Source organism: Polypterus senegalus, chromosome 6, assembly GCF_016835505.1.
Source record: "Polypterus senegalus isolate Bchr_013 chromosome 6, ASM1683550v1, whole genome shotgun sequence".
Taxonomy (NCBI): Eukaryota; Metazoa; Chordata; class Cladistia; order Polypteriformes; family Polypteridae; genus Polypterus; species Polypterus senegalus.
Window position 1 is genome coordinate 20,138,830 of NC_053159.1, and position 23,492 is coordinate 20,162,321.

The 23,492-nt window shown below is 38.0% G+C and overlaps 1 protein-coding gene across 1 annotated transcript; it reads right to left on the reverse strand.

The window, feature by feature from the left end:
- Positions 1-3,899: 3,899 nt before the first annotated feature.
- Positions 3,900-23,267, reverse strand: slc25a33 (solute carrier family 25 member 33). Its single transcript, XM_039755518.1, has 7 exons — positions 23,059-23,267; positions 20,039-20,218; positions 11,947-12,024; positions 10,601-10,701; positions 10,151-10,217; positions 9,139-9,422; positions 3,900-5,004 (listed from the first exon to the last, which is right to left on the reverse strand). The coding sequence occupies exons 1-7, from the start codon at positions 23,121-23,123 to the stop codon at positions 4,799-4,801; spliced, it is 981 nt and encodes a 326-aa protein (XP_039611452.1). The 5' UTR covers positions 23,124-23,267; the 3' UTR covers positions 3,900-4,798.
- Between the last annotated feature and the right edge of the window lie 225 nt (positions 23,268-23,492).

Sequence of the window (23,492 nt, forward strand, 5' to 3'; positions counted from 1 at the left end):
CTCAGCCTTACCTATGAAATGTAATCCCTCGGGTTCTGGTTTGGAGCGTACAGCCGTTTGTAAAATCCCAAGCAGAGCATGTGTGATGCATCTTTATCCATGACTTCACTCCACAGCCGTGACACTCGCAATATGGCGGCGACGTTGACGTACGATGCTGCTGGTCATGAGGCGTCTAGTTATTCTTTGTCTATGCGCAACCCAGGTCAGCACGTGACTGTACTGTGTTTTGATTGGTGAATCTTTGGTGACGCGCCAACGTCGTTATAAATGTGCACATGCATGCCAAATAAGTGCAAAATGAAGGTTGCCCATAATTGCTGCAGAAAGCGGCTACTTAAATTCGAGAAGTTCCTAATTCATCAACATGAGTCTGCGTCAGAAGTGTCCACTGTAAATGTGACCTCTGCCGGCCAAAGACTTGTGTTCTCTTTATTGATGATTCGCAAATCAAAACACAACATTCGAAAGAGGCCGTACTCTCAACTTTGACAGGTGACAATGGCAATTAAATAAAACCATTAAATTAGAAATTAAATTATTTATACTCGCAAGTCATTGCGTTTTTATTGTTTCGCCACATTTCACAATTGGCTGATTGAGCAGACGCTCACCTGACGCGTGGAGACCCCGCCACCTGCGTTCAAGAGCATCCGGCTGCGTTTCATAACTGTGCGCGCGAGATCATGTGTGGAATTACAGTGCCTCTCTTCTGCACGCTGGAGGTCCGCGAAAGACATATATTGTAATGCCCACATCTTAACGGGTAAGGCGCTATCACCTGGCAGAAGTAATGACGCGATTGCTGATACAATGAAAAGCACAAGCCATAAGAAACACTGAGGATTTAGCCAGTCACCACCTACAGCACCATCATATGTGCAAAAGACACAAAGCCACTGTCGAGAATTATTAAAGCAGCCCAGAAACCCACTGGTACCCAGCTCCCCACCCTGGAAAATATGCACTAGATCACATCCATGCGCTGTTTGAACATCAGGGGCCTCATGCATAGCGCCGTGCGTAGAATTCACACTAAAACATGGCATATGAACAAAATCCATATGCATAAGTACGCCAGCTTCCAGGTTCTTCCGCTCCATAAATCCCGGTCAGTGTGAAAAGTAATGCTCGTACAGGTGCCTGCGGCCCCACCCCAACTCATTTTTTGTGTGTACGCACCGTCTACACCCGAGACCCAGGTATGATCCAACTCACGCAGGTTATCATTTACTTACCCTCCTGCCCTCTGGGTGGCGCTATAGCACAATGGAATCCACGGTTTAAGAACACATTTTCTCCACGTGCCGAGGAGACACTAGCTGCACAACCGAGTGAGACATTTCAACTGGAACGTCCCCTTAATAATTTCCATCTCGGAAACTCGGGGCTGGTCTGTCAAGTCCGAGTTTGTCCGACTTTAGATCATGACGTCAATCTATAATGGCGACGTACATCGCAAACTTTAATGAGAGATCATATTGTACCAATTATGACATTACCACTTCAGTCTATTTGTGATGTCTCATTAAATCAGCCGTACACCCAGTACTTCCCAACATCTCTCATTAAATCAGTCGTATACTCAGTACTGCCCAACATCTATCTGTGGCCATCCTGCTATAGTGTATGGATACGTGAAATACCGTGTGATATGCGGATATCAACTGCAATTTATACTCATGGAGCATGCGCACCAAAGGCTTTCACAGACGCGTCTGTATTGGTTTGGTTTACTGGAACGCGGGCTACTCAGGTGTGATGTCATTTCCAAACTGTTGGGAATCTTGCGGTGCAGTACTTGTTGCCTTTGAGTTGCAATACAATTTAATTCACTACAATTTTATCGTGTTTTTTAGTGTTTTAATATATTCCAGTTCTATATATTTTTAATTACTTACAAATGTGCACTTTTAAGAAAGATGCATATTGAAATGTTGTTATTCTTCAGTGCTTCGAAGCAGTGAGCTTCATCAAACCGATTTAGTAAAGTTTCTGTATCAAACATCTCATTCTTATTTTTCTTCTTTTTGTAATATTTGGGGGGACATTGTTATTTATTATAACAATTATATATTTCGTTTGCTTTGGTAAAGCTAAATTTCCTCCTGGGACCAATAAAGTTCTATTTAAAAGAACTGATTAACTCCTGGATTACCAAGAATGCTGTGTCAACATTGCCCTCTTGTGGAAAGATACTTAAATGCAGCGCCACCATTCATCCATTATCCAATCTGCTATTATATCCTAACTACAGGGTCACGGGGGTCTGCTGGAGCCAATTCCAGCCAACACAGGGCGCAACGCAGGAAATAAACCCCGTGCAGGGTAAAGTATTAAATTATCTTCTATTTCTACTCTGCGTATTTTTTTTTATTGAATTATTTTGTATTTTATGAGCTTACTTGAAAATATATTCTTATTTAGTTAGTTTTTGGATTGAGGATTCCAGTTGGAGTCCTTGGGTTCCTTTACAAAGTCCCATAGAAAGAATGGCCATTTAGCTCTATGCAGCACATCCAAATCAAAGGAAATTTCACTTATAAAGCTCATTAGCTTTCACAGTTAAATTAATGGAAGGAATTATTCAGGAAATGATTGAGCAACACGGGTGAAAAACAGTAAGTCAGTCCGTCAGCATGGGTTCAGAAGAGGGAGGAGATGTTTTACTAACATGTGGGAATTCTATGAGGAAGCAACAAAACAATACTGTATGATCAAAGCAGGGTTTGATATTATTTATCTGGTCTTTCAGAAAGCATTTGATAAGGTGTCACGTGAGAGGTTGGGCATCAAACTAAAAGAAGTGGGAGTTCATGGTGATGTTTGTAGGTGGGTGCAGAATTGACTCAGAGACTTAAGTGAGAAAATAAAAAAAAAATTCTATAGAGATATAATCTATATAATCTATCCATCCATATAATATATTAATTATATGGTTACATTTGCAGATGATTCCAAGACAGGTGAGATGGCAGATAATCTGGAATAAGTGGAGTCATTACATAGGGACTTGGAAAGCATACAGGCTTGGGCAGATTTGTTGCAGATGAAATTTAATGTCATTAAAATGTAAAGTATTACGCATAGGAAGTAAAAATGCGAAGTTTAAATACACAATGGGAGGTCTGAAAATTGAAAGTACCCCTTATAAGAAGGATATAGGAGTCATAGTGGACTCAACACTATCTACTGCCAGACAGTGTTCAGAAGCCATTAAAGGCAAATCGAATGTATGATTTTTAAAATTGCCAAATCACCATTAAATAAATCAGGTAAAAAACCCCGTTTTATAGCCATCTCCCTTCTTACAACAACATGAGATAACATGAACTGAAGACGAAGAGCTACAGCAATGTTATCCCAGAACAAAAGCAAGATCTTTTTCATTTTAACAGCCACTTTCCCAAACACTCATCCAAACAAGAAAAAAAAAAAAAAAAAGGATCCGACATTGTGATGATCAGGGTCCAACTGGGGGAGCGCCAGATAAATCAGCACAGACTAATCAGAGCACAGTTAGTGTCTGTATTTTCACCCATCCACACCACAACGCTGAGGGGAGAAGAGTTCTCAAACGTTTGCTTGAAGACGCCAGAGTAGTGGAGACAAAGGGCGGAAATGGAGACCGACTTCTGTGTTTTTAAAGAAAAATGTTGTAGTGTGGATGGTGCTTTAGCTTTGAGTTTTTACCTTTCCTCTAATCGAAGTATAATTCTGTTGCAGTTTATCTGTACTCTTAGGTGTTAAAATTGTGTTGTTATAAATCACTCACCTGTTGGTTACATAATAAATAAATAAAAAAAAAAATTAAGATGGTTGGAGAAGGAGCCATACAATCTAAAAACCATAAACTGCCCAACATGCACCATAACAGAAAATATGAGCTCAGACAGATATTAAGAAATAATAATTTGAGTTTATTCAGCCACTATCCAAACTGAAAAGATTAAAAAAAAAAAGAAAGAAAAAAAGGTGAACTTCCTAGATAGCAGCCAGACTAGTATTATTACTCAACTTGAATTTCTTTGGCCTTCCACAAGTTTTATACAGACATTCATCAACAGGGGTGTTCTCAATTTTCAGAACACTCTGGTTGCGCTCAACGCTTAGTTTATGAAACAAGCAAAAAAAATGCCTTTATCCTAAATATTTTTTCTTCTTTTTAATGTATCATGCATCAGTTAGATCTCTCCAGACAAATCAATGCAACATGCCTCTTCAATTCCGGTGAATACTACAGTGCCGTATTCACTAAAACTCAAAATCTAAAACATTAACCGACAATACGCAATGCAGTTACTCAAACAAAAATCCACAAGGCGTGTTTTGAGCAAATTCCGCATCCTCCTAACACAAACGTGCAAGGGAGCCTAAACCTTAACAGCCAGACTGCTTGCTAGCAGCAAGTTACAGCAGAGACGGAGCGAGCGCGAGTGTCATTGATGCTCTAACAATGTTAAAACACATTTTAGGTAAATTACAGTACAAGGTCTAGTTAGGTCAATTAACTTGGATTTCGTTTTAGCAAGACAGTGCTGATACTTCCCTTTTCTCCTTGGGAAAAAAGTTAAGAGGAAATAAATGTATCTAACATTGTTTAGTTGAACTTTACAGTTTTATAAATATTTACATATATATTAAATATATATGCACCCTCTTCCAACTCAACTGCTCCACAACCTGATGTTGTTAAAGTAAAACATGAATTACAGCGATGCTAAGTTATAAAATAAAATAAAATTAAATAAAAATAATTAAAAAAAAAAAAAAAATTCAGTGCTCCAAGTCTTTTTCCTTATTTCTGGAATTTACTTCCCAGAAGATATACTATAAGCTCATATGTGGACAACACAATAGCCGTGTTTGGGATTTGTCGAATTAGTTGAGCCAAAAGTCCTCTGTAAAATGCCGAATAGCCTTCTTCCACTGCCACAAGTCGAGCTGTCTGGAAGAAATATTTGTACTTGCTTCCTTCTTCACGAAGACGGGTCCGGATTACCTCTGATGGAAAGAAATAAAAAGAGAAAACTTACATTACATAGAGATAAGTGGTTATATATAAAAAAAAAAGAAAACTTAAGGAAGACTCGTGTAAAACCAAACAAGTTTCATTAATCAACAAAATCCTCGTGGACACCAACACATACATACTAATGTCACCCTAATGAAAAGTACAGTCCCAAGTGTGCAAACCCTCTACGGTCCTTCACTTGACATCTTCATCACGGACACTGTGTCTCCATGGTGGCAGGCAAGCCCTTCAGGATGAGGAGGCCAGGTCTGGAGAACAGAGAGTCGTCTTGAATTTACACTTTTACACAGAAGCCTTTGCCACTGATGAAGTGTGAGAGGGGGCATGGTCATGATGCAGAAGGGGGATAAGCAAAAGCCTTTCTTGCCAGTTTTGCATGATGGGTCACCAAAAACAGGACAGCAAATTACTGTAACCGACTTGCTATGCAAGATTTCTAAAGCACTAACTCAATATACATGACACCCTCAACATCAAAAAGAGTGTGCACTTGATCTTTCCAGCACTGACCTGGACTTCAAATTTTATTCGTTTCATAGTTTTTTTTGGAGGCTCCTGGTCATAGTGACATATACAAGTTTTATCCAAAGTTATGATAAAATTTCAACCAGTCCAAAATCATTAGCTCCAGGTTCTCCCTGTGGAGAACTCAATTCATTGACACGTCATTTCCAGAGTCAACGTTCTGTGCACCCAATATGCCCATATTCAATGAAGAAAGAGTTCAATGGCTACAAGTAAAATGATAGCGATTCCTATCTCACATACCATTGCTAATTGATTCTTCATTTCATTCTCCCAATGATGTCAACGATAACCCAAGATCGGGCCTGCCTCCGAGAGACGCCCTGCCATGACAGAATTGTGCGGCCCCATCCCTTGACTGTGGCTTATGAAGGGGGCTGGTTCAGGTACATGTTGACTAGGTAAGAATGAATCACTGAAGGATAACTTGAACATCTAGACATTCACTATTAACTAAGGATGTGTCTAGATGACAGACAGACAAATAGAAGGAAATCACAAACACATACAATAGTAATAAAAATATGCGGTAGTAAAAAAAAAAAAAAAAATTTTAGACAATTGGTTTCATCAATAGCACACTCCACACTCTATATCTATCTATCTCCAGGTAATAAACATAGACCTCAGTATAAATGATTAAAGTGCAACATCTATTGGAATGTATTTTGTCAGACATGTACGAATAAAACGCATTGCAATTGTCACTCCAAAAGATGGCACATGTAATAAAATGCATCACTACAAATGATTGCAATGTTCCATCTGTTGGAATGACAAATGCAATTTATATGTCTGTTATATGCCATTTGTTATGGGATTTGTAAAAGCAGTGTTAATGTTTGTGACGCCCCATCTGTTGAAATGAGAAAGACATGGCAACCCCACGGACACACAGATACAGTGGAACCTCAGTTCACGAACATCTCGGTACACGTACAACTCGGTTTACGACTAAAAAGTTTGCCGAACTTGTGCCTCGGTTCACGACCACACACTCGGTATACAAACGAGCCAGTTTCCTTTTAGGTTTGTACGTGTTCAGTCTCTCCCTTGTGCCTTTCCTGTGCAGCCAGCGAGCGAGCGAGAGCGTGACACACACACACACACACACAGGCGCGCGCATGCGAAAGACACTCACACAGAGGCGCACGAGAGTGAGGCACACACAGGCGCACGAGACAGCGGCACACACACACACACAGGCACTCCAGGCTCCCGAAAGAGACATACACACACATGAAAGAGAGAGAGGGAGCGAGTGAGCAAGCGAGAGAGGGAAGGCTGGACACATAAGGTAGGTGTTTTTCTTTTCAGTTCTGTTTACAGCGATCGGTTCGTAGCGTGCACTGTGGAAATGTTACTTTTCTTGGTGGTTTATTAAATTACGGATTTTTCAAATGTTCATTTTTTTCCCTGTGCTTAAAACTCATTAAAAAAAAAAAAGTGTTTTTAGCGAGCGGTTCCTAGCACTATAGCGCAAACTATTGCAGCGTTAGTTTTCCTTGTTGTTCAAGGTTTTCTCAGTGTTATTCAATGTTTTTACATTTAGTTTATTATTGCACTGTGCATTCTATGGTATAATTAACTTACATTCAGTTTATTATTGCACTGTGCATTCTGTGGTATAAGTAACTATATTTGTGCTTAAAAAACTAAAAAAATACATATTTACATATAGTTCGTACGGTCTGGAACAGATTAATTGTACTTGCATACAATCCTATGGGGGAAAATTGCTTCGGTTCACGACCAGAGTTTTGGAACGAATTATGGTCGTGAACCGAGGTTCCACTGTACACAGACATTTGCCGATTTGCTTTTTTGACATTTGTTCTTAATCATCACAGGCTAGATTAAAAAGATATTCAACTGTTAACATACTGTACTTCTATTCTTCATGTGTTTTGTTTTGATCTACACTGTGTGCACAATTATTAGGCAAGTTGTATTTTTGAGGATTAATTTTAATATGGAACAAACACAGTGCTATCAGTCAATCCAAAATGTTAATAAACCTGAAACCTGAATGTTTCACAACGGAAATGTGAGTGTGAACATCATCAGGGGAATACATATGTGCGCACAATTATTAGGCAACTATTAGTGTGCAGATTTATTATGCAACTAAAGGAAAAATGAAAATTTTCCCATCTCACTTGTTTATTTTCATCTGTTATAGTGAGAATAATAAACAAACACCTCAAAATTTACAAATAAACATCTCTGACATTTCAAAAAAAATCAATCAATCAATCAATGACCAATATAGCCACCCTTCTTTCCAATAACAGTCATAAGCCTTTCCATTCATGGAGTCTGTCAGTTTCTTGATCTGTTGACGATCAGCTTTTTGTGGAGCAGTGACTACAGCCTCCCAGACACTCTTCAGAGAGGTGTATTGTTTTTCTCCCCCGTAAATCTAGCGTTTAAGAAGTGCCCACAAGTTCTCGATAGGGTTTAGGTCAGATGAGGAAGGGGGGCCATGTCATTATTCCTTCATGTTTAAGGCCTTTACTGGCTGGCCACGCAGTGGAGAACTTTGATGCAAGTGATGGAGTATTGGCCTGCATAAAACCATGGTCTTCTTCCTGTATCACTGTTTGAAGAAAGTGTCTTCGAAAAACTGGCAGTAGGTTTGGGAGTTGATTTTGAGTTCATCTTCAATGCAAAAGGTCCAACTAGCTCATCTTTAAAAATACCAGCTCATACCAGTACCCTACCTCCACGTTGGAGTGGAGCTCTGTGCCCATTACTGATCCACAGGTCCATCCATCTGGTCCATCAAGAGTCACTCTCATCTCATCGGTCCATAATGTCTTCAGATATTTCTTGGCCCAGTTTTGACGTTTCAACTTATGTTTCTTGTTCAGTGGTGGTTGGGTTTCAGCCCTCCTTACCTTGGCCATGTCTTTGAGCACTGAACACCTTGTACTTCTGGGCACTCCAGGTAGGTTGCAGCTCTGGAATATGAAAGTACTGGAGGATAATGGGTTCCTGGTAGCTTCACGTTTGATTCTTCTCAAATCTTTGGCAGCTAATTTGCGTCTTTTGTTCTCAACACGTTTCTTGCGACCCTGTTGACTATTTGCAACAAAATGTTTGATGGTTCTGTGATCACACACCAATATCTTAGCAATTCCAAAAGTGCTGCATCCCTCTGAAAGACTTTTTACAATTTTTGACTTTTCAGAGTCAGTTAAATCTCTTTTTTGGCCCATTTTGCCCGAGGAAAACTAGCTGCCTAATAATTCTGCACACCTTGATATAGGGTGTTGATCTCCTTAGGCCACACCCTCCCTCATTACACAAATACACATCACCTGACGTGCTTAAATCCAATAAGCATTCAAGTTAATACAGCTTGGAGTTGGAATATACGCATTAAAAATGATGATATGGTCAAAATACTCACTTGCCTAATAATTGTGCACACAGTGTATATAATCAAACATTGCCCATTTTAGTACATGCAAAAGTAATACTTTTATAAATGGCCCAATGAAAACCAATTTTGTAATTTACATCCATTTTGATGGAACACTGTATTAAAAAAAAACAAACAAAAAAACACCTACCATGTGGATATGCAATACAGGATGCACACCCTTTTGAAAACGCTGCTGCAATCATGAGCCCAAAAAAATCTGAAACACCTTTATCGGATCCTTTTCTGGCTGGTGAGGAGAGTCTTATATTTGCCATTTGCTTCTTCAAAGTTTCATAAATAACAAAACAGATGATAGTCTCTGAAATTCCAGCATATGAAGCAGTGAGTCCTCTGTAAAATCCACGGATTCCTTCCGACTGATACACATACTTCGCACACTGGATTGCGTTCATCTGCTTTACTCCCCTCACTCTGCACAAAACAAAATATTCATTACCAACAGTGGACCAAAGTGCCCGTTTCATCCAATAGTTTAAGCTAAAATGCAACAGCTTTGCAAACCTTACAGTATATTAAAATCGTTAAACAATTTAAAAATAGGAAGCAATGAAATAATGAACTGCATTATAGGAGTACAATTCCAGCAAAGCACAGAAAGATCATAAAGATGAGCAGGTAAAATGCACATAGGCCGACTGGCAAACTAGAAGCAGGCAAAATGTCAGGGAAATTGAGGATGATGCCAAGCTGCTTTATAACAAGAATATAAAATGAATAATATCCTCAAAAATAGATTTACAGTGTTTGTTTTGTTTGTCACAGACCAGACATAAACCTGCGCATCAAAATATTTTTCTGCAGCTGCCAAGTAAAACACATAAAACAGGGCAACCATAATGGCAAAACAACAAGGACATAAGGCAATTCTTGGTATGCCAGCAGGCTTTGGTAAGCCAGAAGCACTACACATTTGTGGTGCTGAAGTAGATGGTGTGCTCTTCAATTTCCTGAAAATATTGGTCAGTTCAATCATTAATTAAAAAGTACGTAAATCAGACATCTTCCTCCATCCAAAACAAACTTTGAAAACTGATACCCAGGCAGGGGCCGACAGCCAACTGGACAAGGTCAGGCAAACACTGAATCAAATTATTCCAAACGACTAAGGTCTCTAAAAATTAACTATCAGCATCCTTTACCTTCTTTCCAGTTGCATACGTGTTTTGACCATCCATACGGGGTTCATTAATGAATTTGTAACAAATGCTGAAAGAGAGAGAGTGAGAGAGAACATTCAAATTTACAGAATGAAGTAACATTCATAATATCTCCACTTTGAATAAAGCAACCTACTTTATTTATAACCTTTATAATTGTCAAAATAGATTTCTTTCCTTCATTACTTTCTACAAACTCACATGAAATCAATCCTGACAAATATTCTGACAGTGTTTGTCCAAGTTTCCTCTAGCTCTAAATGATCTTTATTATGCTGCAACACCCAAAAACATTACACACACAATATGTAACATAAGGCACAAGTGCCTCTTGAATAAAACCTTCCCAGAAAATGTGTATTTTCTTTAAAATTAGAGAAACTACTAATGCAATGAATTTGAAAAGAGGATGTCATCCATGGCAATGCTTACCGGCAAAGCCTGCTGAACACATGTGAACCAAACTGCTGTCTGGTACAAAGATGCCATTGAACTTCTCTTTGGATTTGGAGTATGCAGCAAAGTATATGGCTCTGTGTGAGAGGAAGAGGAGGACACAACAGGTTACTCAGTAAAGCAAAATCCATATTTTAACAGAAATATTCCCAACTTTATCAGATTAGCGCTAAAATATCTGCATAAAAAACCTATACATGTACTAACCAAAAGGAGAGTGGTTAAAGTTTTACTTGCACATTTAACTTTTTCCAAAGTCATCTTATATGTTAAAATGAACTGGAAAATAAACTTCACATGCATGTCTGCCTCTATTCTCTTTAAAACTCAAGAGGCAAAGTTGAAACTGCATTGTGCTGGTAGCAGCCAGGGTGTTCTCCTTTTTATTGGAATGTACAGCATTAATGGTTGACTTAGTAAATATCCATTGGAAGAAAGTCTTATGCAACTATTACATAGATTTACATTCAGTTGCATCAGGATTTCTGTGCAATAGCTTCAACTTTCCTATTGCAAAATAGTAAAAAGGGACATTTATGCAACAAGAAACAAAAGTTTAATGTTAAACCAAAGGGTCGCAAAATTCTAGGTAATATTCTTTACTTGTAATACCGTGAACATTTAAAAGAAACAGGAGACAATTTTAACTACACAGAGGTTTGAAGAGTGCTGCCCTGACTGAATGAATATGCTGAAGTCTGAATACGCTGATGTCGCTATCAAATATTTATTTAAATGTATGTTGCAAAAAAAGTATTTAACAGGAAACTCCTACAGAAGAATGCAATAAATAGCTTGTCAAGTCCTGCTGCACCAATCAAAACAGCTTGTTTCCCCATTTATCAATATTTAAGTTTGATGAAGATTCCTAAATGTATTTATTTATTTATTTGATGGCTTATGCTGCTTGAAGGCATAAATTAGATACACTTTTAATAGACAGTAAAAACAGGTGTATTACTCAGATTTTGCGGTGTTATTCCTAACCACATTGTAGCAATTACTCACAGTCAGGACACTATACCTCTGTACACTACACTGGTCGTGTTTGCATGTGGTTGCAAACTTATAGAATTAAGGGGCAGCAAAATCGAAACATACAAGAAGATTCTCATAGAAATGGAATCTCAATAAAAAAAGAATTAAGACCGCTTTGTAAAATACATCTTTGTGGTATTTGTTCTTTTTAGAATATAGATTTCATATTAAGGAAGGCAAAGCAAATAATGAAACAATGCAACCAGCAGTTTAAAAATCAGTAGTGCAGGGACTTAGTCCTTTGCTATTGTGAAAACAAATTAAGTCAAAAGTCAGTCAGTTACCTTGAAGGAGCAACACCAACTAGATTTGGACCCAGGCCTCGAAAAAGGGATCTTGGCCCCTCCTTTTCCAAAATTGACCTAAAAAAGGAAAAATGAATCAATTATGTAAAGTGAGGCATTTGTCTCTGCAAATTGGAGCTCTCCCAAATGTGGGAAAAGGCCTTTACTGTACATCAAACCATTCAAGTGTTATGCAAGTTCATTTCTTCTTAAGTGGGGCATCCAACATTTCTGGGTCAATTCATCAGCACAGTTATCAGAGGCGGAACCTTCCGACATTTAAGCCATGCTAGGCACAACAACAACAAATCAAAGCAAGCAAATCAAATGGATACAAAACTCCTATCAAAATAGGGATTGGCTGATGTGGTGGACTGAAAACAAGAAAATCAGAAATAAATAAGACTTCACCCTTTGACTCATAAACATACTCGATATCTGCATTTGGCAGGTGGATAAGAGGTAAGGGGGTTAAAAGTCATTATGTTATGACACAAATATTTGCACCCACTGCACGTTTTCCTCAATACGCTCTGTCTGTTCTGGTTCAAATATTAACCTTCAACCCAGGGAAAGAACACAGTAGCGAATTAAAAACACTACTGCTTCGAGATTTATCACTGGACTGATTAATATGGAACTTGAAACATCTTCTGCTTTTCTTCTATTTCACCCTTATTATCATCATAAGAGGAAAAAAAAGAATAACTTTTAAAATAAACACCAACATGTGGTACAAAAACAGAAATGTGTAAAAGGCTACCTGCTGCATATTTTAAGAGCTTTCTGTTATTATTGCCAATAGAAGGATCTTTTTTATTTAGGTAGTTAGTTTTTGTTCAAGTGTATCTATATTTCTATGCTTTTATCTGCTCCAAAAGCAAGATGAATGCAGAATAAAATAAATATATTGAAATTCATGTACCTATTGCAAAATGCCATACCTATTTTGCCTTTAAAATTTGAGACTCAGCTGGCAGTGTTCTAGTTTACTAGTATGGAGGAATATTTTGAACAATGATAAATAGATAAAATATGTCATAATGAATTAAACGTGTCACACTTTTTATGCATTTAACTTCTTATTCCTTTAGGTATTCATAACAATTTATGCATTTCATTGACAGCACACACACACACACACACAATATGAAGTACTCTAGTATCCTTATTTTTGCTTGGGGCATCACAAAGTACCAGTTGCTTTGCCAGGATGTTATTTGTTAACTAAATGTGTAAACATTCACATAACACTTGACTTTCATCAAGGTTATGTCTTAAGATTTTATTTGTAGCAGCTTGTACATTAGTGACTTGATAGAGTCTTTTCAGGGAATGATTTTGTAGCTTGATGGGATCTGATTTAAAACACACATAATTGCATACCAATCCTAAAGACAAGTGCCCAAAGATTATATCAGGAAAAAAAAAAAAAACCTGCCAGCTGGACACAGGCCAATAAGGAATTGCAAGTCTCAACTTGATAAATTCTTCTCTTGAAACATTCACATAAAGGAAAACATATTGGGTATCGTCCTCTTTAAGGCAACCGATGCAAAACATTCAAACTGGATGAATTCCTAAATCTGCAAGTTATTATAATCTCTAATATAAATGACTTTACTTACACAAATTACATTAGTACTAGAATTATGACCTTGTTGTTGTGATGGCTTATGTACCACAAAGGTCTTCAGTTATGTTGGCAAATGTGTCTACAAGGAATGGTGGATAAAGATCAATCAATGAAAGAGAGTCTTTGTGCAGAACCACTATGTAGAATCAACACCAGTAAAATGAAGGATGAAAGTCAGGTACAATACCAGTCAGACAATACACACCTAGATAGATTAAACCTTTACAAGAACCAGTTTGTTTCGCTATGTAAAAAGGTATTGTAACATGTCTGGTGAAGAAGGAATTGGAACCCATGCAGAAAGCAGGAAGGTACAGGACAGAAACACTCAGTCTCATCTTTGTGCATTGTCTTTTGAATCAGATTTATTGATTGGAGTGGTTGCTATCTTTTTTCTGGCATTGGACCACAGCTAATTTGAGGATAGTCACAGCTGTAGGCTGGATGCCATGCAACTGGAGTTTGTTACAGTTGACAAGAGGGTTACACCAATGTGACTCTGAGTAGAAGTCAGGAACCTTTTGACTGTTTGTGTGTATTGACCAAACTATGAACCATTCTGTGCATTCATCCCTTTTTAGGGATGCTGAATTTAGCGCTTAAAAGACTATCTACCGACTCTGCAGTACCACTGGGAGACATCAATGTTAATGTGAGGTATGATGGAGAATCCTGGAGGAGCATGACTGGGAGGAATTGCTAGCCTGATCTGAACCAGGTTATTGTTATTGGATTTCTTTGCTAGTTATGAATTGTCCAAAACCAAACACAATATTTGAACACAACTATGCTCATTAATTCTATCGGACATCAAAGTTTCTTGAGCCAAAGGTCAATGCTCAACTTTATAGATGCATCATCTGCTCTTAGGCCCTATCTTCTGTATGACTGGGATAATGTGAACTGTTAACTCATAATTACTTGGTAATAAGCAGTCAAACATATGGTGTGATTGGAGGACAGACCCCCTAAACAGATAGGGATGATTTCCTGGATATGAGAGGATTAATTCAGGACTACAGGTCTGTGTTCAAGACCCCTGTAGTAGAGGCAGGTACAACAGGCTGGGTAGAAGGTTTTTGGTGCCTCTAATGGGGACAGCTCTAGGGCACTCATTAGTGGGCACCAGCTGTAACTGAAATGGTGAGTTGGACAAAGCAGGCTTGTGCGCAATGCTAGCGGGAAGGGCACTGGTATGCAAACAAACAAGTAGCTATAGCAGTGGCTGAAGCAAAAGACAGTATGTGAGTGATGTTTGGCAAGGGAAAGGAGAATGACTTTGGACAAAAGATAGCTCTCATCAAAACCTGGTGGTGGACTTGGAAGGAACACTTTGAAGAACTCAGATTTCTGGTAGAAACACCCTCCTCTTTGAGGGATCAGTGCTAGAAGCATTAATGAGGGTTAATGGAGGGTCCATCTCCAAGGCTAAAGGTGTTTCAGCGAATTAAAAAACTCCATAGTGGCATGTCCGCAGGGGTGGATGAGATTTGACCAGAAATTCTGTAAACACTGGATATTGTATTGGTGGTGGTGGTTTAGGTACCACACCTCTTCGATGGTGTATGAAAGGCGGTGTTAGGGCTTTGGGCTTCCATTTTAGGGATTCCCATTTTTGAAAAAGGGAAATTACCAAGGGATCATAATCTTCAGTCTCCCTGGAATAGTTTGCTTTTCTTGACTAGAAGGCCCAGCTCTATAGATGAAACCGATTCAGAAGGAGCAACATGGATTCTAAAATGGTGGACCAACTCTTCAGCTTTGCACAGACATTTAGTAGATCATGGGAACTTGCCAACCCGGTCTACATGCAATTTGGATTTGTAAAAAACTTTTGAGCATGTATTCCATGATATCTTGTGGAAGATACTAGAGGACTATGGGGTTCTGCAGGAAGACCTACATGCCATTCATCCCCTGTATTTGCAGAGCAAAAGTTGTGTTGGTATACTTGGTGTTAAGGGGAGTCTGTGTGGGCTGTGGACTCTTTCATGGGTATGCCTCATCTCCTGTTCAAGGTTTTTATGGACAGCATATAAAAAGGCAGCAAAGTATTAAAGACTATGCAGTTTGGGGACCGAAGGATTGCATCTGTGCTGTTTGCAGATAATGAAGTACTTCAAACCTCAAAACCCAGTGCAGATAAAGCCACGGCGAGGATTAGTACTTCTATATCTGACAGGGTGTAGAGACTTAATATGGGAGGACCCAGGAGCAAAAAAAGCTACTTCTCTAGATGGAGGAAAGCTAGTTAGGGCAGATTATTCATATAGTGAGTATCCCCCTGTGGAGCCTCCCACAAAAGGCGTGCAAGGCAAGATTTGCAGTGAACCAGGGACATGCTGAAAGGATTTTCTACTCAGCTAGCCTAGAAGCATTTGGCAACTCACTCAACTGTATGCCTTCTGTTTAATGTTGCATGCAACCCCCATCCCACACCACATGAATTATGTCATCGGGCAGCACTGTAATAACAACTATGAAGGAGCCAGCCATTATAGATTTTAATATTTCTTCTAAATTCAGAACAAACAAAAAAAAAGAAACACAAAAAGGTTCAAACAATTAAACCTACCTACATGAAAACTGTGAATGACCTGTCCTACTTCAATTCTTATTGGATTTATCGCTGTTTACTTTGCAACCTCATTTTTTTGTGCAATGCAGCAGTCCCAATCGTCAGGTATATGGAGATTATGACTGAATTTAATGAAAAATTGGGGAGAGTCGTTCCATAAAAAATAAAATTGCAGATTTGGGTCGTTTCAGATAAGACATTTTTCACAGCTAAGTCTCAACTAAATGAGCATTTAACTAAAATGCAAATTACTTGAGAGGCTTCCAACTTGAATGACGGATACAAATTAATTTTCTATCCTTGCCAGAGTCTGCTCAGCAAATATTCAATGCCTGCAGGGATTAATATTACACATTTTAAAAAAAAAAAAAAAGAGAGGGGTAAAATTCACCGATGGATTTAATTCCAACCAATTTGTAAAATTCTAAGGCCAGTCTCTTCTGTTAATTAAAACACTTTGTTTATATAGTGTTATCTCAAATTCATACTCTACATTAGCAGCATGGATCAGAACACCATGTTTATTCTCAATTTGATTTTCAGAGTACTTGGGTGACAATGCAATACTTTCTGGAATAATTCTATGGCATAACACAACAAAACATGAAGAAGTTCTAAACAGGCCATTGATATACACAATATGACAAAACATCTCAAAACTGTTAGGAAAGTAAAATAAAAAACAAAGACATTCAAAATTAGGAGTCAAATTAAGTAAGTGTTTCATTTAAAAGCTCCATTTATATTAACTGTTAGAATGAATTATGACTAGAGTTTCGCCTCTCCTGCAGGTAGCCATGTCAGTTTTTACATTTTATAACTTGGTAAATAAGGATAAATTTCCAACCCTGTGTCTCTGGACTAGAAAAACTGGATTAGAAAAATGTATCTTCTGTTTACTACACTTACATGATTAAACAGAACTTTCCACAAATTTTTAGCTTAAAGATTTCCAATCAAGAAGTACAAAGATCAATTTTTCATCTTCATTTTCCCATCCAATAGTTCATTTGCACACAGAATTTGCTCTTTTTGGAAATCAACCACAGCTTGCAGTTATAAGAGTCTTTGAAAGTAAAAGCATGGGAACTTACTTTTTAATAGCTTTATCCAAAGTCTACAAGATTCAGGCTATAGATGTTACGTTGCTGACCAACTCTACACTGACCCTCTTTTTGGAGCCCTCATTCAGCTATCAGTAGAACCAAAATGTTCAAGAGGCCCGTTTTATCAAACAAAGAGCAGCAGCAAGAAATTGAAAATGTGAATTAAAAAAAAACACAAGGACAAACTCTTCTGCTAAAAATGCTTCAGGGACTAAATGTTTCCGAATTTCATCTGCCTGCCAAGTAGGACTATATACTGCCAACACAGAAATGCTGTGTCATGCAAAAACAAAAAAAGACAAGTTGCTCAGCTAGTTAACATATAACTCACGCACAACAGAAATACATTTGTGAAAAATAAGCCAGGGCAACAGAAAAAAAAAATGGATGTATTGAACTGAATTCAAAATGACTAAGTCCTTTATAGACATATTAAGTATGAAATTTAAATGCAAAATGGTAACACATTAAAAATCTGAATCTGCAAAGATCTAAAGCAGAGGGGGGCATGGTACTACCCAACTATCAGTTTTATGACTGGCTGCACTGTGATACAGTGGAAGGAGGTGTAAGGCAACAGACCGTTCCCCAAACCAGGCCTTACTGCATATGAAAGGCAAACGTCTCTGTGTATGTTTTAATTTGACGTCCTGTTTTTACTGTGCTATGGTGGTTTACTAGCAATGAGGCAGTAACCCATTCACTCAAAATATAGTAAAGTCATCTCCTACATTAAGGACAAGGTGCTGCACTTATCTGTAACTATGCTTGATAATTGCATATTCTAGGATTCTTTAACTTACACAGTATAAGATTCATGGAAGTCACTAGGAATCTGGACCTTTAGAGACATCAACTTAAAAAAATGTGTGTACAGATTCCTATAAACAATACTTCAGATATAATCTTCCAATGTTGTACTACTTTTTCTAAGTGTAACTCAGAAAGTTTGTCAAAAGGAATCTGCCTAATGTCCTTAATGATCCATCAGTAGTTATGCTTGAAACTATACTAGACAGCAGTCGGTAGAGCGGGTTGTTCCAGCAATCGGAGGGTCGCAGGTTCGATCCTGGCTCCCGGCATGAGAATGCAGCTGTTGTGTCCTTGGGCAAGACACTTAACCTACCTTGCCTGCTGGTGGTGGTCGGAAGGATTGGTGGCGCCAGTGTTCGGCAGCCTCACATCTGTCAGTGTGCCCCAGGGCAGCTGTGGCTACATAGTAGCTTATCATCACCAGCGTACGAATGTGTGTGTGAATGGGTGAATGACTGTTGTGTTGTAAAGCGCCTAGGGGGGTTCTTAAACTCTAGTTAGGCGCTATATCAAATACAGGCCATTTACCATTTATTTACCATATTTGGAAAAAAATCTACCAATATCTGCAACATATTTCCAGGAAGGAACCTTTTACATGCTCACAGGCAATTATAAGAACAGGACCTTTCAGTCAGAACCTCAGATAGGAAATGGAGATCAGCCAGTAACAAACTGTACAAAGTATTATGTACCATACCGCGTGGTGTACCATTTTCAAAACCTGTTTTCTTTTAAACAGGGTCACAAGGCATGGATTGGGGGTCTGGACCCTGTCCCTGCAAGTACATGGTGCAAAACAGAAACAAACCCCTGGACAGGGCACCACTCCATTGCAAGGGATACCCTCACGCACACATGCCACATCGCCTCTGGGGTCAATATTGTGTTGTCGATCAATCAATCAAGCAAGCTTAAAACTGTACAATACACTTACCTGACCAAGCTTTAGTTAATTTGAGTTGAGCTGGGACAGAATCCAAACTGTACATGTTGTCACCAAGTGCATGCCTAACTAGCTTGTGAAATCTGCATACATACCCCACACACCATTTTGAAGAAAAATATATGCTTTTTCTCCCAGAAAGTATTTTATTTACAATTATCCCCTATGCTTTAGTAGCTATATTTGCAGATGAGAAGCAGATGGAATCACATTATGCTACAAAAATAAAAAAGTAAATAAACTATCGTCATATCCTACTTACACTCCTCACAAGTTAACACATCTTAGTCATCTTGAACAGTCCGATCCAGAAGGAAAGTCAAAATTAACTTTTGTCTTATATTATCTAAAAATCAGAAACAAATTCTTTCTACAAGGAATGATCCAAAGCTTTTTCAGAATTTGACATGAATTAATTAATGCGGTTCAAAAAATAAAAATGTTGAGCCTCTGCTTAACCTCTGACATTTTAAAACTCTTGAGGAACTCTCTCATTTTGGACATTGTTTGTATACCTCTCTGAATTAGGCAGAAGACTGCTATACTTGACTTCTTTTATGTTTTAAAATTAAATTGTCTAGAATGTTGGTCTTGGTTGTGTCAAAAATGCATTGTGTTTTTCATATTGTGATTTTTAAAGTCAATAACCATCAATAATAAACAAATTTAACATAAGGTCATCGGGACATAAACATTTTTCATTTTTAATAACTGAGAAGGTCGATTGAAACTGAGATAATTTAAATGGATTGGAGTGATCTGTGCACTGTAGTTGCTTATGTTGCTTTCCTGCATTTTGCTTACATGGGATACAATGCAGATGTAGAGTGCAGAAAAAGCTCACATTAAAAAGTGCTTCAGAAGCAGGTTTATAACAAAGGAAACACTGACTAATGAATAAAAGTGAATATAAATAAAACCCATTGTCAACTTTAAAATCTGGATCTGCTTAGACACATTTAATTACAACAGCTCTTAAACTACAAGCACAGAAACAATGTAAACCTACTCACCTCAATACCTGTAACAGTCCAGGTGCCACAGATGTTGGTCGCACCACCCCAGTGCCATTTAGTGTGCCCAGCTGTACCTGCGACAGGTACAAGGGTCTTAGGGAAATACCGGAGGACTGAAGCCGGGTCTTGATCACTTCAAGAGGACATGTGACAATTGCACCCACTGTACCGCCACATCTAAAAAATGTTCACAAATAAATTTTATTAAATGAAAAAGCTAGCCAAATACTTGTGTGGCAAAATAACTTACAAGAATAATGTATTCAAATCTAGGTATCTGTGCCTACTACCTGCTGAGGATAATTCCCAAACATAGCTAAAAACCATTAAGCCCTTATAAAATCAAAATAAATTAAATAACTGTGGAAAGAGCACCACTTTCCATTCCAGAAATCATCCCCTGCTGGATACTCAAATTTATTACCTGCAGTTTCCTAACACATTTAAGTATAAAAATCATGCATATACAAGGGACGTTCAAAAAGTTTCCACACTTTTAAATTTTCAATGGAAACGGTGAATGCGGAGTAGTAATTGGTCATTAAAAAGTTGGTACAATGCTTGGAAAATTGCATCGCAAACGAAGGTGACTATGTAGAAAACTGATATAATTTGTTTTTGAAATTCATAATAAACATAGTTAAAAAAGTGTGGTAAGTTTTTCAACGTCCCTCGTGTGTGTGTGTGTTTGTATTATATATATATATATATATATATATATATATATATATATATATATATATATATATATATATATATATATATATATATATATATATAAATTTCATCCTAGCTATTTGGCTGTAAAAAAAAAAAAAGTGTTCTATATGGCCGTAACCTTGCTAAGGATTGAGGAAAAGAAAAAAAAAAAAAAAAACTCAGAAGCTGGTACAATATATTAAAAAAATGGGACAAGGTTAACAAAAGCTACTCCTTCATTTCACATTCCAACTATGCATATGACCTTATAAAAAAAAGAAAATACATTGCCCTAACAAACCCAATTCTAAACAATGCTCTTTTAAAATGGATATATTTAACAGAATTGATCAATGCTTCCTATTAGAAACATTAACTTCAGAAGATCTCTCACACATACACACTAAAATGGAGCTGCTCGAATGTACTCATCTAGAAGCGGACAGTGAAGACAGATGAGCGGAGGTGTGTCTGCGTACACCAATTATAGAACAGGCTGCAAATGACTGCACCGCCCATTTCCTTATGCAGTCTGGGCAAGATCTGTTCCTAATAATACATTTCAGTTTATGTAATAGCGCAGTCCTTTTCTGTCTACTTGAAACTTTTCCAAGATATATAATTGCACTTTAAACTTTTATAAAAAATAATGAATATTCCTAAGGAAAGGTCAAAACAAGAAAAAGAAAAACCTGAAAGATGCATAAAAAAAACCACAACTGTAATATCCCGTGCATTTATTTTACAGCAGAGTGAAACCAAATGATCTTAAAGTGCCACTTAAATGTAGATTAAAACATAAGATGTGAACATTGAAAATATGAATGCACATCAAAATACTGACAATAAAAATTACAAAAAAAGAGTAGGAGAGTCATTTGCTTTTTTTCTGCAGAACAGATACTGTAATCCTATCACTCATTAATAAATTTTAATACCAATATCCAAAATATGTCGACCCAAATCTACACGTGTGACCACGGACACATGAAAGTCACACGAGGTTTATTGACAATGCCAATCAATCTTTATGTAAGGCAGAACCCACAATAACAACCAATGCAAACACCGAAGGCACAGCTTTTACATACATAGGAAAATGCCTATGCATGAAAACATTTACGTCAATTGAAGATTAGGTTTCAAACCTTGCATTGCCCCTCACACAGAACAGCGTCCAGTCACTCTATAAATCTGAATTTTCAACCAGCCAGGCTTGCTGGCGCAAAGTGCTTAAAACGCCTTAATTGTGAAAGCTTATAATTTTTTGAAAATACTCCATTTGGAAATATTGCAATGTCCATCTATGTATATTGGTTGTATAGAAGTAATTACATTACAGCCATTACCGTTTTCTGCGTTATAAACGGTTAATGCATTCTGTTCTACTCATTAACCCCATTTGTCTTTTTAATTTACATTTATACTTGTAGAAATAATTTTTTAAAATCCTAGCGTACTTACTTTAAGATACTTAACTGAAAAAGGCACAAAATAACAAACGTATACTAACTGCAATTAAAAGAAAGCTGTACTATTAATATTTTAAATACTGCGTAATTACTGCTGTACTTTACACATCTCTTCAATGACACATTAGAAATCTGTCTGTTTACTCTATATTTACGAACATTTTTATCTCCCTTTGTTTAAAACAAACAAACTTCGCCTGGACGCTTACATGTTGTGATAAATGTATTATTATTTCCGGACAATTTATCTCATCTTTGAATGCAACATTACAAAAAAAGGGAAAAGAAAAAAAACTCTGAAAACTAGGGAATGATCACTGGAAGATATACAAACAGAATAAAAGAGAAACATTTACGTCCTTATCTGTCATACGTTATATAAAAAACAACACGCATCTCAGTACGGCTACCCATCAATGGGTAATAATAGTGAAGCTTTAAAAAAACACATCAGACAATGACGGCAAAAAAGCCGCTCGCCTTCCGCAACTCAGACATAAAAGTTTGAGTCACTTCCTTCCCTATCAACATCGATTTGTCATTTTTTTTAGTATGGTTATCTCGATTGTCAGTTTTCTACTCCACTTGCCATGAGAAGGTTGGCTGCGCACACGTTCACAACGGCGCCGTGACTATGCAGCACATCTGGGCGACGTAGAAACTGCGCATGACAAGGCCACGGAGGAACAGAAAACACCTTCGCAGTCACGTAAAAGCGGAGGGCGTTCAGCGATCACTCGCGCACAAGGAACAAACTGATGTGCACTGCTGCGAGGCCTTTAACAGACAAAAACGACCCGAAAGGTCACCACACCGGGTCTTGGTTATCAAGCCGTTAATACTCACCCCCCGGCAAGTAGGTGTAAAAAGGTCTGGTTCTGAGGCATCTTCACGATAGCATCACAACGCATTTAAGACGAAAAAAGCAACATCCATTCTTTTTCTTTCCGTTTGCGAATTCTCAGCCGAACCTAATATGCCGGTAATGTCAGTCCTAACCGGCTTGCCCTATACCAAGCTCGTGTGCTCACTGTGCTCTGCTCCTTTCTGTCTGCCCTATCAGCAGCTTATGACGTCAGTGGGAGGGAGGGGGGTGTTGTCTCTGACGCGTTGGAAAAAAAATGCAAGAGTGGAGGACGTGTGGGGGGTTAGTGCCCGGGAAAAGGAGACCTGTGGGGCACTCGGCAGACACCACCAAAGACTGCCCACTCTCAATGGACACCAATCAGAATGCTCTTATGTTCGACACTCACGCGTAAATAACATAAGAAGCCAATCAA

Coding starts and splice junctions, on each gene's coding strand:
- slc25a33 (XM_039755518.1), bottom strand. CDS start 23,123: ATGCGTTGTGATGCTATCGTGAAGATGCCTCAGAACCAGACCTTTTTA. Junction 10,218..10,600: donor GTGTTCAGCAGGCTTTGCCG/GTAAGCATTGCC, acceptor TCTCTCTTTCAG/CATTTGTTACAAATTCATTA. Junction 5,005..9,138: donor CTGTATTGCATATCCACATG/GTAGGTGTTTTT, acceptor TCTTTCCATCAG/AGGTAATCCGGACCCGTCTT.